This window comes from Telopea speciosissima, chromosome 4 (assembly GCF_018873765.1).
Source record: "Telopea speciosissima isolate NSW1024214 ecotype Mountain lineage chromosome 4, Tspe_v1, whole genome shotgun sequence".
Lineage (NCBI taxonomy): Eukaryota > Viridiplantae > Streptophyta > Magnoliopsida > Proteales > Proteaceae > Telopea > Telopea speciosissima.
The window spans coordinates 70468651-70483167 of record NC_057919.1 but is presented as its reverse complement, the minus strand read 5'-3'; the positions used below and the strand labels follow the sequence as shown (position 1 = coordinate 70483167).

The window sequence follows — 14517 nt, the reverse complement described above, 5'->3', positions numbered from 1 at the left end:
GCAAGAATGATGGTCACGACAAGCATGGTGGTTGCCAAGAGAGAAGAGATAGTCAGGGTTTCATCCTAGTTTGCGTATTATGGGAGAAAAGATTGGAAAAAAAGAGGAAGAATAAAGAGGTTTATCATAAGGGTATTTTGATCATTAGATTCTCTGAAACTAACGTCTAACGTCTCAGACTAACGGACTAGACTAGAATATAACAAAGTTTGGAAAATAAAGATGCATTTGGAAATAGTGAAAGTTCAGGAATGAATTTTGAATTTATGAGTAATTTGAGAAGGGCATTTGATAAAAACCCATTAGAATTCGATCTTATAATACCAAAAAACAAAAAAAACAAAAAAAGAATTAGATCCAAATGTGTGTAGAGAAATCCATGAACCCTCCATGCGGCCAATGGGAATGAAGTCCATGGTCCAATCACCAATGGACCTTCCTTGACCACCCCCCCCACGTACTACAAAGAAAATAAAAAACTAAGTAAAAGTCACGATATGATGCGCGACCCATGTGTGGTATTTTTGTCACCGAAAAGACCCCTTAAGCGTCATTGATATTATTTTATTACACCTTTTTCCTTCCAATTGTGTTCATTATTTTTTTTGTGATATAGGCCGATAGGGGTAGATCCGTAAATTCCTTAGGTCTCCCCAAGGCCCCACTTTCCCACCCACTCCTCAAAAGAAATGTCCCGGTGCGCATCTAACTTTCTTTAACTTTTTTTCTTTAGGCGCAAGACGCCTCTCTATCTCTATCTCTCTTTAAAGCCTGAAAATTCCGAGGATTCCTTCTCTAAACTCAAGTGATCCCATTTCCTCTGTTCTGCGTCAGCTATCGTGCGCCGGCGTGTACAGATAACAGTGAGGGACTGTCAGTCACAGATTCTCATAGCCATAGCATATTAGGATCAGGATGGGTGGTGGTGGTGGTGGTGGTGGTGGTGAATGAACGACGACGACGATGACGGCGATGATGGGCGGAGGCGGAGTAGGAGCGGAAGCGCAGTATGTAATGGCGAAGACATCTGTTTGGTGGGACATAGAGAACTGTCAGGTTCCAAAAGGTTGTGATCCTCACGCGATCGCACAGAATATAAGCTCGGCCTTGATGAAGATGAACTATTCCGGTCCCGTCTCGATCTCATCCTACGGCGATACTAACCGTATCCCTGCCTCCGTCCAGCACGCCCTCTCCAGCACCGGAATCGCGCTCAATCACGTTCCCGCCGGTATTATTCTTTATTTTTATTCTGTTCTTCGACTCTCAACTTCAAAACCCTAGTTTTCCACTTTAAATTCTTCTTTGCATGGCTATGACCTCGATTTGCTTACTGCTTACCTAACTGCTTAACTGTTAGGATTGTTCCATCGTTTTTTGTCTAATTTTGTTAAAGATGTTTTGCGATTCCGCACTATCTCCTCCCCTTTCTCTGAGATCTTGAATTTTCTACTGTTGAGGTTTTTTTAATTTACCTAAAGTTTAGATCTATAACAGGCCTTCTTCCAAGTTGTCTTCTTCTTTGCTTTTGTTCAATTTATTAGAGAGAGCAGTGGATTCTCTCTTCCCCTCCCCCTCCCCCCTCCCCCCTCCCCCCTCCCCCCAACTACTTCTTCTTCTTCTTTCCGCTATCGATTAATAGATGACTACATCCCTCCACGGAGTAGGAGCTATTATTTATGGAATTCATCTGTTTCTTCTGATCCCTGCGGATAAAGTCTGGCTTTGCCTTGTTGAGCTTATTAACGAATAAGATATAGGCTTTTCTGGTTCTGTGACGTGCCAATTCTAGTTCCCCGCTTACACTGTTCGTTGACTCTGTCTCATGATAGATAGAGTTCCGAATTTTATTGGTTGTTACTGTTTACTCAGGTCTCTCACTTGCTTCTCTTCATTGGCGGTCCTTAGATTTTTCCATCTGCATCTGAATCCATCATTGTTCCACTCTTTCTGCTCTCCTTTCAAATCGAGCTGTAAGTAGTTCCCCTTCTAAAACACCGGAATCCCCTCCCTTCCCCTGGACCTAAAAGAAATCTCTGAATGAACTAAGATTTTCTGTTCTTCTGATGAAATAGATGCTCTTTCTGCCCTAATTTATTGGATCGCACCTTGCAGAATCTCATACTTTTTCGATTAAAACTTGGATCTGATTCGTAAACTTAGTTGAATGATGGTTAATAGATATAACCTGAGGACATGTCTGTGAGTATGCGTTTGGTCTAATCTATCAAAAATTTCAACTCTCATCATTTGTATATTTGCTTGTTTAATCTTCTTTAATGAAGATCCTTAATTTTTCTTCATTTTCTTCAGACCCATGAGCATCTGTTTCACGCAACCGGTACATAGTGTCCCCAGTGAAGCACAGTTTGCATTCTCTAAATCGATTTTTTTTTCACTGATTGTGAATTTTAATTGTAGGGAATTTGGCCCTAGGCATCTTCTAGATGTTTGTTATATCTTCTTTGTTCTCCTTCAACATCTGCATTCTACACTATCAGGATACACAATAACTAGGGTTTAAAGCCTTGTTGCCAGTTTCCATGGCAGGATACTTGTTCTAATGCAGAGATGATGTTCCACTTTGATGTTAGCACCACGGTTTTTAAGAATTGGGAATCAGATCGGTGAATTGGTCATGACCTATTCCGGCTTTACTCCGTCTGCAGCCGATTCCAGCCGATTCAGATCGAAATCGGTGATTCCCATTTCCATTTTTTGAAACCTTGGTTAGCACCTAATGTTCCTGAAGAATGTGTCATGATAAATAATGAAAAAAAAAACAGTTACTAAGTTCCATCCTTTTGTTTTGTTCTTTACCAGTATCCAGTACATTTTGGTTCCAAATATATACTGGGTCTAGGAAATAAACCTGTACCTTTATTCAGAATAGTAAGTTTGCACCTTATCTAATGTGGCATGATTCTGGGGAATGGCACACATTTTATTTTTCTTTTTTTTTTTGATTGGGGGGGGGGGGTGTGGGAAAGTGTTTGGTATTCGCAGAACTGGTTGTTTTGCACATTTTTTGCCAGATCAGTGCCCACGTTGCATATCAAAATGTGTTGCACGAACCAGCATGTGCTTTTCTATCAATTTATTCTTCCTGTTTGTTTCTCCTAGTATACATGGAACTTTGAGATATGTCTACCCCTCATGTTCTGTCAAATTGTCTTATGCCCTTTTATCTTTATTCCATTCTTGTTACTTCCATTTTCCTTTGTAAACTGTTTCTAATCATCAGATTTCATGCTCTTTTCACCACTTTATGATCATCCTGTAGTATTCATAATGGTGTTTATGGATTTTTGTATTTTCGATTTTATACTCTTGCACTTCTAATTTGCATGGCCTAGGTCCTCTCCTTGTGCCATGATTTCTCGAAGTTATGTTGTAGACAGCATTTGATTCCTGGATGCTTAGCACCGGTGCAGCATACCTAGGGAGCTTTATTGAGCACAGGATCTCTTGTTTCCCTTAATGAGCCAATTATACCAAATGGTAAAATAGAAGTATTTGTTTTAAGCCTTTAGTCACTGGCATGTTAATTTGGACAGGTGTTAAGGATGCCAGTGATAAGAAGATTCTTGTGGATATGCTGTTTTGGGCAGTGGATAATCCTGCTCCTGCAAATTACTTGCTGATTTCTGGTGATCGTGACTTCTCCAATGCACTCCATCAGTTGCGTATGAGGAGATATAATATCCTTCTAGCACAGCCACAAAATGCATCTGCCCCACTTCTTGCCGCCGCCAAGAGTGTCTGGCTTTGGACAAGTCTTCTGGCAGGAAGACCGCCACTTCCAAATGGTGAATCATCGCAGTTTGCTAATAGTAATGATTTAACCAACTCTGACATTTTAAAAAGACCAACAGCTGACCCTGGTCAGATAAACCACTCTGTTGATACTATTTCTGAAAGCTCAACTTACGGGAGTCAAAAATTCTTCAACAGTGGAAGGATTGGTGACAATAAATATAAAGGCAAACTAATTCGGAGAAATCCAAGTCAACCAAACGTATCGAGAACTTCAAGCATGCCGGTTGGGATACCAGGGGGTCAAACCAATGGATCCACTAACCAACCTGGGTATGCACAAGCAATGCAGTTCAAGGAAGCACCTCATGAATTTTACGGTTCTCACAGGCCTAAATCCACCTCAAGTGCACCTACTCCCGCATATGTTCCAGGCTATCCTGATCCTTCTTGGAACAATGGAATATCATTCCCAAACAATTATCAGCATCAGTTTTCACAGCCATTAAGGCCAGCCAACAACCCTATGCAACCTTCTTTTGCACCGGGTAATCTGTTTGCCCCAAATTCTCATAACTATCAATCTCCTCAAGTGCCTCCAAGGCCTGATGGGCCCACCTTTACCTCAGGTCATCCTACAAATGTCCTTGATATCAGTAAGCTGAATGTTTCTGAACATCCTAGCGGTGTTCACAATCCTAGTAGTTTTCAACAACGAAATGTGGGGGAGTTCGAACCAAATTCTATTATGGAGTCTTCAAACCCTGCAGGTTTAAGTGTTCCACAAAATGGACAAGAGATGCAAAACAATGTACCTTTTTACCATGACCCATTGAACAATAGATACCCTTCTCATGGACTGGAATTTCCACCCCCGTCTTCCTCTGCAATGGGTAGTAACCCTGTACCCAGCAATGGTGTTTGGGGAACCCCAGGATGTCCACAGCCTTCTGAATATGTCCAAGGCCGTATAGGGGTTGTATTACTTGCCTTGAACACTTTAAAAAATGATAAGATGACACCAACGGAAGCAAATATAACTGATTGTATTCGTTATGGAGACCCCAAGCAGCGAAATACAGATGTTAGGAAGGCCCTGGACTGTGCGATTGAGCAACAAATGGTGGTGAAGCAAATTGTAGGTGCATCACAGTTTTATGTGAGTAAAAATGACAAACTTTGGAAGTGTGTGAACCCTATAGGTGGTAATCCTAAGCAGTATCCAAAAGCAATATGGGATGGAATCCATAAATTTCTAACTTCCGCTGTTGGGCGTTCTGCTATAATGGCTTCTCAATGCAGGTAATGCTTTTTGCAATGCTGAGTTACCTTTGACTGTCGGGACTGAATGCCTGATGAAACTTTTATACTCTTTCCTTTCTACTAACAGGTATGAAGCAGCAGCTATCATCCTAAGGAAATTGTGCTTGAATGATCTTGTACTGGGTGATATGCTCAAGATTTTGAATATGATTACGGACATCAAGAGGTGGATTGTCCCTCATCAATCCGGCTGGCAGCCAATTAGTATTACCGTTGCAGAGACTGATGGAGATGTAGGGTACCAAAACTAGTGGTTGATTTCAGTCAAGAACAGCTGTGGTTGAGGGGACCTGGATATTAGAAGTAGATATTATAATTACAGTCAAAAGGAGGGTCTCCTAGAAGTGGTTAAGCTTCTACTTGAGTAGTTATTACAGATGGTGGACCAAACAATTAGGGATGCCACTTTCTTCCTCTATTTTACTTGTGATTTCTGGTGGAGTTCTTTGCTGCTATCAGTAGGAAATGGAAGGTAGTACTTGAAGTGCTGCATACATTACAGATATACATCCCATAAGCAGTATTGCAGCAGTATGCAGTTTTTTAAGATTATGGGGGTTTCATCAGTTATGAGTCTTTGATTAAATCTTGAGCCTCTCTTCATGGTTGCTTGATTAGTCTGCAGAACAAAGTCTTCATTCGGTGGAATTGGATATCAGCATCACAGAATAAGTTCATCAGTTATGAGTCTTTGATTAAATCTTGAGCCTCTTGTCATGGTTGCTTGATTAGTCTGCAGAACTTTGTCTTCATTCAGTGGACTTGGTTATCAGCATCGCATAGGAAGTTCAATGGCAAACGTAAACCTTCAAGTGAGTTGGTTCAGCATGGTCTAGTTTCAACATGTAACCTATCAAAGCAGGGTAGTCAGTATGCCATGCTGTCATCATTCTTATATAAAGACTCCTGGATTTAGTTCTATGTGGGACGACTTTCTATTTTCAGATCCTGTTGCAAGTTATGTCAGTTTGTGTCCAACTTTGTCGAAGAGGTTTGAAAGTATGCTTTACCGGACCATGAAATACTTATAGCATGACCAAAGAACAAAGAAGCAAGGAGAAATTATGTATTCTAGCGCAGAAGCTTCAAAGTAAAATTTGCAGTATAATGAACAACATTTGGGAAGCCCGAGTAAGTTTGCGACGGAAAGTTTCAGTAAAACCATCAGTCTCATATGATTGGTATCACGTGAACGAAAGTACTAGTTGGGAGCAAGGCTGATTTGCTGGTAAGAAAAATTTAAACCTTTGCCATGGTAATTGTAGTGAATTGCAGGGGATTATCAACTTGTAAATTGCTGTGCGGCATCTGTATATGAATGAATTTAAGCCGTTGTAAAACCATGAAATTGTGTTAGTGATTACTGTTTTCAAGGCTGAAGCGCATTCATGCTTGTAAGTTTATATGTTGTATTTGGCAAGTCTACTGTTTGTTTCTTTCATGGATTCAGGTTTTTATCAATATCTTCTATTTGTAGATAGAAAGAGAATATTTGTTTAAACACTCTGGCAGGGTCTCTCATATTGTGGTCCTTTTATGTACGTTACTTTTGCTGTTACTATGGATATGAAGAACCTGAGACTTTATGCAATTTAAAGCAACGGGTAAGGATTTGCGAAAGTTTCTCTTTTGTAGCATCCTCCATTATTACACAAAAGCTGCTTTTCCCCATAGCGGTTTTCGGAGGCTTTGCTGGAAGAGATTAGGACTTGTGGGGGTTGGTGCACGTGAATTGTCATTAGGAAAAATTTCTCTCCCTTATATTTACAATCTATTTACTCAAAACTCCCCTGCATGAACTTCCTTTTCTGATCCCCCCCAAAAAAAAAATAAAAAAGAAAAAGTAAACATTTCCTCTCCTCCCCTAGTACTTTAAAATACCCAAATTAACCCTCTATTTTATAACTCAAATTGGTTTTTCTCTTCCCCATTAAGTTGGTTTACATGATTTGCATCAAACCAAATAATTTGAACCAGATATCAAGAACACAGGAAGATTAACCGACTTTGTGAAGGAGGCGTTGTCATCTTCCTCTTCAACTCCCTTACTGCTATGATATTGTGGTTGTCTCAGTCTTCACCACCATCATCATCAGGCAATGTAAACTTCTTATCGAAGAAGGAACCATCTGCATCTTTGTCTGTTCTCAACGCCGGTTGCTGCTTACTAGTGTTGGACATGGAAGTGGTGCCAGGGATGGTGCTCATTGTTTCCTGTAATCTCACACCACCACCTCTTAAGTACTTGAGCAAGCTGAAATCTTCTGCCAATCTACGACAAAGATTTGGTGCCTATATGTGGGTTCTTCTTCACCCTCTTCCATTTCAATCTTCTGCCCATCACCGCTGACACAAGACTGAGATGATCAACTTCTGCTAACAGACGCATGGCCCCAACAGATGATAAGGAGTTGGGGATGGTTCTGCTACCATGTGTATGATGCGACACCAAATCAGGCACATGTGCGATTGGAAATGATGGATGTTGGTGATTTAGAGATGCAAACAACAATCAGCCGGCAAAGCAGCAATGGGTTGATGGGCAGGATGGGTTGGCAGCGGCAAGGCTGCGATGGCAGGGTTGTGGCGATGGATTTACAAGATGGAGCTGAGCAATGGCTGGAGTGGGATGGGTTGTGCCGAAACCGTCCCAAAGAAATTATCCCCTTCCCTTCGTTGCCTTCTTGGACGTTTGCAGTTGGATTGAAGATGAGTATGGCTAACTCACCTTGGATTTTTTCGCCAGGGGGGGGGGGGGGAAAGGAAGTATTACTTGAGTTCAGCTTCAGGTTCAAGGGTTTGCTTTTCGCAGAGTTCACCTACTCCAGACTTGTCGTCTCATTGTCGCTACTATTCCAACTCTTCCATCTACAGTCTACAGTGGATACAGAAACTTCATTGCACCAAGCCTCACTAATTACAAAAGTGTCATTTCACAACCCTTTGGATACTCATGGGACTGAGTGATGTGGTGGGTTTCAGATTGTGAAATGGTAATGGGGTGGGCGATGCGCAGGCTGCAGATGCGCAAAGGTGCAAGCAGTGCAGTGAGCCGGGGCTGTTGAGTGTTGACATCGCTACTCAGCGTGATGGGAAATTTTAATTATGTGATGCCCTTTACCCTTGGTGCTGAGGAAGCTATTTGACATTCTCTATCAGATCGCAAAGTGGCGATAGTGCAGTCATATGTGGTGGGTTTTAGATTAGAGATGTAAAGGGATCGAATGTACAGCTTTGAAGACACTAGTATTCAACTTTGAATTCGTTTGTCCTACTCAATAGCCAAATTTGATTCGACTGCGAGTCGGAGATGTAAAAGAACTATCGATTCCGTGTTTTATGTCCTAATCGGATATTCGAAAATTACCCGATTCGACTGGTAACCCTACTAGTTGTAGAGAGAATCAGCTGAAGAGAGAGGAGGGGTGCAGCTGCTGGCCGTCTTTGTCAAGCCGAGCCAGCTGTGATGTGATCGATTCTCCAACAGCGATACCAGCATCAACCGATGCTGATAATTCCTGGGCTTCATCCCTCTTTCCACTGTTCTGCTAAACTCTATTTTCATGGGGAGTCAAACGGATCTTTATCCTCTCAATTTGCCTGCCTGTACTTGACGTCAAGTACATCTAATAGAGGGAGGTGGATCTCACCTCGGGCAGTGTGTTTGGGCAGGGGGTAGGATGGTCATTTCTGCCCCTCTGTTAGATGTATTTGATGTCAAATACGGGCAGACAAATTGAGATGATAAAAATTCGAGTCAACGAGGGAACGATGAGGTTCATAAAATTGAAAAGATATCAGTGTCATGGAAAAAACTCAAGTGAAATTGAAGTCTTTGGATCAGCAAGTCTGCTAAAACCCTTCATCTTCCCGCCCTGCTTGCTCTTCCTCCTTCTACCTCTCGAATCTTGATTTGTCGCTCTTTTACTTTCTCCTACACTACCCGAGTTCCCATCTTGCTTCGTCTCAGATCTGAGTTGAGTTGTGCATGAAAACAAAGGAATACAAACAGGTTGAAAATCCAAATAGACACTCTCTAGAAGAATATAAGAAATTACTTGTACACTCCTGACCTGATTGCTCGACACCCCAAACTTTTGAAATTTTTACTTGAACACTCCTTACCTTTTAAGTTTTCTTGCAAGTAGTCTCTGTCGGTTAGTTAGTCACCTATTTAGTGATGATGTCATGGGTTAGAAAAATTCTAAATGTCCAAACTATCCTTTAAAGATAGTGAAGTGATCCTTTAACCCTTCTTCTTTTTCTTCTTCTTCCTCCAATCCCACCACGTCTACCCACTACTGCAACCCAACCCACCACCATAATTATCGTCTATAGTTCCTTGACCGGTGCAGTTCCCTAGTTCCTATCACAAGAGGGGGTGGGACCCACCCGGGGCATCTGCATCTGACCGAACAGTTTGCCCAGGTGGGGTCCACCCTCCTCTTGTGAGAGGAACTAGGGAACCGCACCGGTCAGGGAACCGTACACAAAAAAAATTCCCACCACGCCCCCCCCTCCTCATCCCCCCCCACCCCTCGACTCCCTCTAGCCACATAGCTTCCCTCCGTGACCCTGCCCTGCAACCCACAATGTTCCTTGTAAAAATGTTGTTTTTTTACCCCCATTCAGAACCGCCAAAAGCCAATAAAAATGTTGTTTTTATCTGGAATCTTCAAGAGAAGAGCATGGGAACTCCCCTGTGATTCGATTAACTGGTGTACCTCCTTTGACTCCATCCAGATCACAACAGCTCAGACTGTTGAACCGAGGATGACTTCGCACAAATGAGGTCAGTGACTTGCAACTTCCTCAGCAAAAGGACCTCAAGATTACAAATTACATCACGGAGTGTTGATACACAATTTAAAGGTTTCACAACTTGCTATTGTACACAGGTGGATCCATGAGATACATGACTTCGCAAGCACCATAAGTAACAAAATATCAGCTCGAAATGAACTTATCGTTTTATTAAGAAAGATCATTATTTTGGTTAGTGTTGCGGGTGAAAACCTCCGATGCTCGGTTTGCCCACGGATGAGCCTGCAAAAACCAAGCGATGAGCACAAGAGAGCCGGTGTGGCTACGGCCAAGGACTCTCCGACGCTCAAGTCAGGTCTGCAATGCAATAGCGTAACTGCGTAGTGAAAGCAAGATGAGGAATGGTGCTCCATACCTGGGTATTTATAGAGTGAGGATGAGATGGGGCGGTTGGGAGAGTCCTAGTATGGTAGGAGTCCTTCTTTTGGAAGGCCCTCTCGCATAAAGCTGAGTGGAGAGCCATTTTCGGGGTCGGGCTCTTATTAAGGTAAGAGTCCATGTAAAGTGTGATTTCGTATTGCGCTGGGATCGTGGTTCGATCCTTATCCCGTGATTCTCGGGATGTGCTGACGTGGCCCCGCGATCCTCGGTGGGGCGCTATGGTAGCTTCTGTGGAGGAGGGCTCGGCCTCGGAGGTCAGCTTAGGAGGTCGGCCTGGTAGGTCAGCCTTGGCAGTCACCTCGGCCTGGGAGGTCGGCCCGAGAGGTTGGTCTTGGCAGTTAGCTAGGCCTAGGCTGTCCCGTGTATGCTCGGTCAGGAGTTTATGGCTGACTTGTGTGGGCTCGGCCTCAGCCCCGTCTGACTTGTGTGAGCTCGGCTCTATCAGGTGACCTATCGGAGACCGGGTCGGCCCGATTTCCTACTCAGCTCAGCTCGGTTCTTGGACTGACCTCAAGTCGACCACGTGGCAGCCTCTGATTGGTGGGGTGTTTTATGCCTCATCAGTTAGCCATAGAGGGTAAGAAAACAACCACCATTATTGTCTTACCTAGTTTTACGTTAACCATCCCTCAGAAGTTTTCAGATCTGTCATCTAATTGTTTTTCTTCTTCAATGTCAACCTACAAGATTTCCTGATGTGAGTGTATTTAGAGGGAGAAATATCATGAATCAAACGATGTTGGCAGATAGGGTAGGGGGTAGAGGCAGAGGCGCACAGGCACAAGGGATGCAGGGCCTTGGGCGATGGTATGCGGGTGGGTTGGGGCCCGGGGTGGGTTTGACGGAGGTTGTTGGGAGTATAGGGCAAGGGTGGCGGGGATGACAGGGGGGTGGTGTGAAGTTCAGGGGGTAGGGATGGGTGGGTGGGTTGCAGCAGGAGGTGTGGTTGCAGGAAGAAGAAGAAGGGTAAGTTGGTCATTTTAACTTCATAAGTTTCAGTTGAATAACTTGTAAGGGTAAAATGGACTTTTCCGTTCAACTGCTCAAATGCCCACTATCCAATCACCAATGACTCCACAATAAGAGTATCCCATGAAGAGAAATTGCGGACTGTATTCTTATCATTAAATGTAATTTATAAAATTAATATGTAATTAATTTTATAATTGGATAAATGGATACAAATATATATATTGGATATTTTATTGACCCGTCAGATAGTTAAACGAATTAGATAATAATCGGTCGAAAATTGAAATATCCATATTCCTTTCTAATTAGTTTTTAGACGATTTAGGATATTTTCTGGATAGTGATTTTCTGAATACAGATTCTGTTAATCGGATGAACACGGATTGAATATGGATTTTCGACTATCCATTTAAATTCTTATTTTAGATCGTTTTATCATTAGTAGTGGTTGCAGGGCAGTCATGTGAGAGACTGAGGGTAGTCTTCGCACGTCACACAAGATAGATGCTTTTAAGTAAAAAATTGAAGGCAAGTATAGGGGAGTGAGAAATTTTCCCTTAGTCATTATCCAGACCGTGTTGAGTAGCTCGTGGATATGGTAATAGTGAAAGATGGTTATGGTGTTGATTATGGAATTGCTCTTGAATGTGCCAATCAAGGTTTTAATAATTGCGAATTGAATATGTGAATCGGCCTGTTTGGATTATAATCATCCGATGCCGATTCTGACCGATCCAATATATAGCCAATTTAGACCAAAAAACCTTAAAAATTCAATAGTTTTTTTTAAAATAAATTTTGATTTTTATATCGAAGGACTGATTCCAGAATTCTAAAGGATTGATATGTCCGATTCCAATCCAGATATCTTCAATTCTGCGTTTTAAAACTCTGATGCCAATGCATATGATGTCGTAGTTAAGGAGTGTTTGGCCAGGATGACATATCGTAGAAGGGAACATTGAGGATGGAGATGCGATGATTTAGACTGGATTCTAATGTAAGAGGAATAATCTCATATGAAATGGCTTTTCAGCTGGGATGACAAAATCGTAGGAGGGGGCATTGTGGAAAGGAGAAGGAAACAAACCGAAAATAAGCAATTTAGCTCGTCTCCTGGGAGCCCAGCATGCCCAGGGTATATCCAACCGTTGGATTGTGCCGCACACATCCCTAGGCATGCGCCAAGATATGTGCGTCACAGCTCAACTGCTGGATGCCCCCTGGGCACGCCCTGGGTGCTGGGCTCCCTAGAAACGATCCTGATCCAAAAATAAGTGAGAGAAGACAGAAAAGGAAAAGGAATTGTTAATTATCGACGACTATTCAATATGAGAGAATCCTTAACCATGGTTGTGGTGCTCCTGCCAGACAGCAAGCTATAGCTCCTCACATTCCTTTTTCGGCATGAATGTTAAGCTTAGTTTATTTTTATGTGAAAATGTTTTGGAGCATGTCTCCAGTGCTCCGTCACACCATCCTTTATTTTATTCAACACGATAACCTTGGAATCAATAGATAGATTCAAGCATAAGATTATTATTAATGTCTAAGCAAGTTAGGGCAAATTATAGACAAATTAGGGAAATCATAGGCAAAGTCGAGCCTTCTCTGCTTCATGTTTTTCTGATTTACTTCAACCCTACTCATCAAAACTTCCTGAAAATCAGGGAATACTATGCTGTGCAAGTTCACTTAGAAAGGGAGGGTAGCCAGCTTACCAGCAGTCCTGGCATTTAGTCTTCTCCTGACAATACATATCAATGATAACAAGGATTTGCAACACCACAAGGGCACATACTACTCAAGTTGTTGAGTGATATGGCCGATATTGATACGCATTAAGCAACTACATGAAATCAGAAAACTAAGAAGTACAATTCCATCTAAAAGAAGAGTGTACCCACTGCACAAGGCTCACTGTGGGGTCTGGGAAGGCTCATAATGTAATACAACCTTACCCCCTACTTTTACAAAGACTCTGTTTAAAGACTTGAACCCGTGACCACTTGGTCACAATTCCATCTGACCACTAGAATAATCTCAATCCTTGACCATTAGAATAATCTCAATCCTGTGTTGTATCTTGGACTAGCTTTCTTTCATCTTTCACTACTAAAAAGATGCAGTCGTTTGTTCCAGCCCAAGCAAATCAAGACAAATCATCCTGTTCCTGGATCTTTTCGTTCTTTTTTCCTAATTCTTTTGTTTTCCCAAATTTTAATTAGTTTGGTTCAATTTTTTTTGTAAACTGTGATTTAACCATTAAAACCACAACCATTGGACAAAACCATTGGTTGGTGCTGAATCCAGTTTTTAAAAACCGTGCATAGAACAATCAGAAATATGATTAACTTTCTACAACACACATAAGGAGAAGACAAATTGACCCAACGATTTAGAGTACATGCCATTGTCTTACCTCCACTAGAGCCGAACTCAGGCCAAAATTCCACACGGCAATTAACAAATAGGATTCTAGCCTTGGAAATGCCGGGAAAACAAACCCCGAAAAAGATTGATTAGAAAAACAGGACAATCAAAATCCATGCATAACTCCTTTACACTGGAGCATAATAAACGAGCATTCTCATCTCTACATTCATGATAAGAACAAATCTTGCGCAAAAACAGAACCACCCTTCTAACAAATGGTTCAGATTATACAACTCACCTTCCATATCGCTCAAATCAGAAAGAACTGACTTAAAGCAATCAAGCCAATCCATACTAAGATCTAGCCTTCTATTGCTCAAAACACTAGTTGCCCCTTGCCAGAGATTAAAGGTAACAGAAAAAGGCTGTAGACCTCTCACTCACTCACTCACTCACTCACCATGTAGACCCCGTGTTGACACAACACAAAACCATTTCCAATGCTGTGATTGGTGTTGCGTTAGAGATTCCCTTCACTCTCAGTGTCAACCTTCCCCTATACTAAAGTATGTCATTCCACAAAATGATCTAATAGAAGGCACATACAAAAATTGTAATCCCTCAAATTCTGATTAAAAGAAAATAGTCCAATCTTTTGTACCAGACGACAAAATGAGTTCATTCTTATTATGCCTTGGGGTTTGATATAAGCTGGAAGACTGTAAGATATCCTGACATTCAATGCAAATCCCTAGGTAATTTATTCAATTCACTTCCATGAAGAGAATATCAAGGAGGGGCTAATAAATAAAAAAAGGATAGGTTTTTTTTTTTTTTTTTTTTGGGGGGGGGGGGGGGGGGGGGTGGGGTTGGAATTCAAGGGAA

The 14517-nt window shown here is 41.9% G+C and overlaps 1 protein-coding gene across 1 annotated transcript; it reads left to right on the top strand.

The window, feature by feature from the left end:
• The first annotated feature begins 927 nt into the window (after positions 1-927).
• Positions 928-6579, top strand: LOC122659920. The gene is made up of 3 exons (XM_043855080.1): positions 928-1231; positions 3558-5058; positions 5147-6579. The coding sequence occupies exons 1-3, from the start codon at positions 964-966 to the stop codon at positions 5328-5330; spliced, it is 1953 nt and encodes a 650-aa protein (XP_043711015.1). The 5' UTR covers positions 928-963; the 3' UTR covers positions 5331-6579.
• The last annotated feature ends 7938 nt before the right edge of the window (positions 6580-14517 follow it).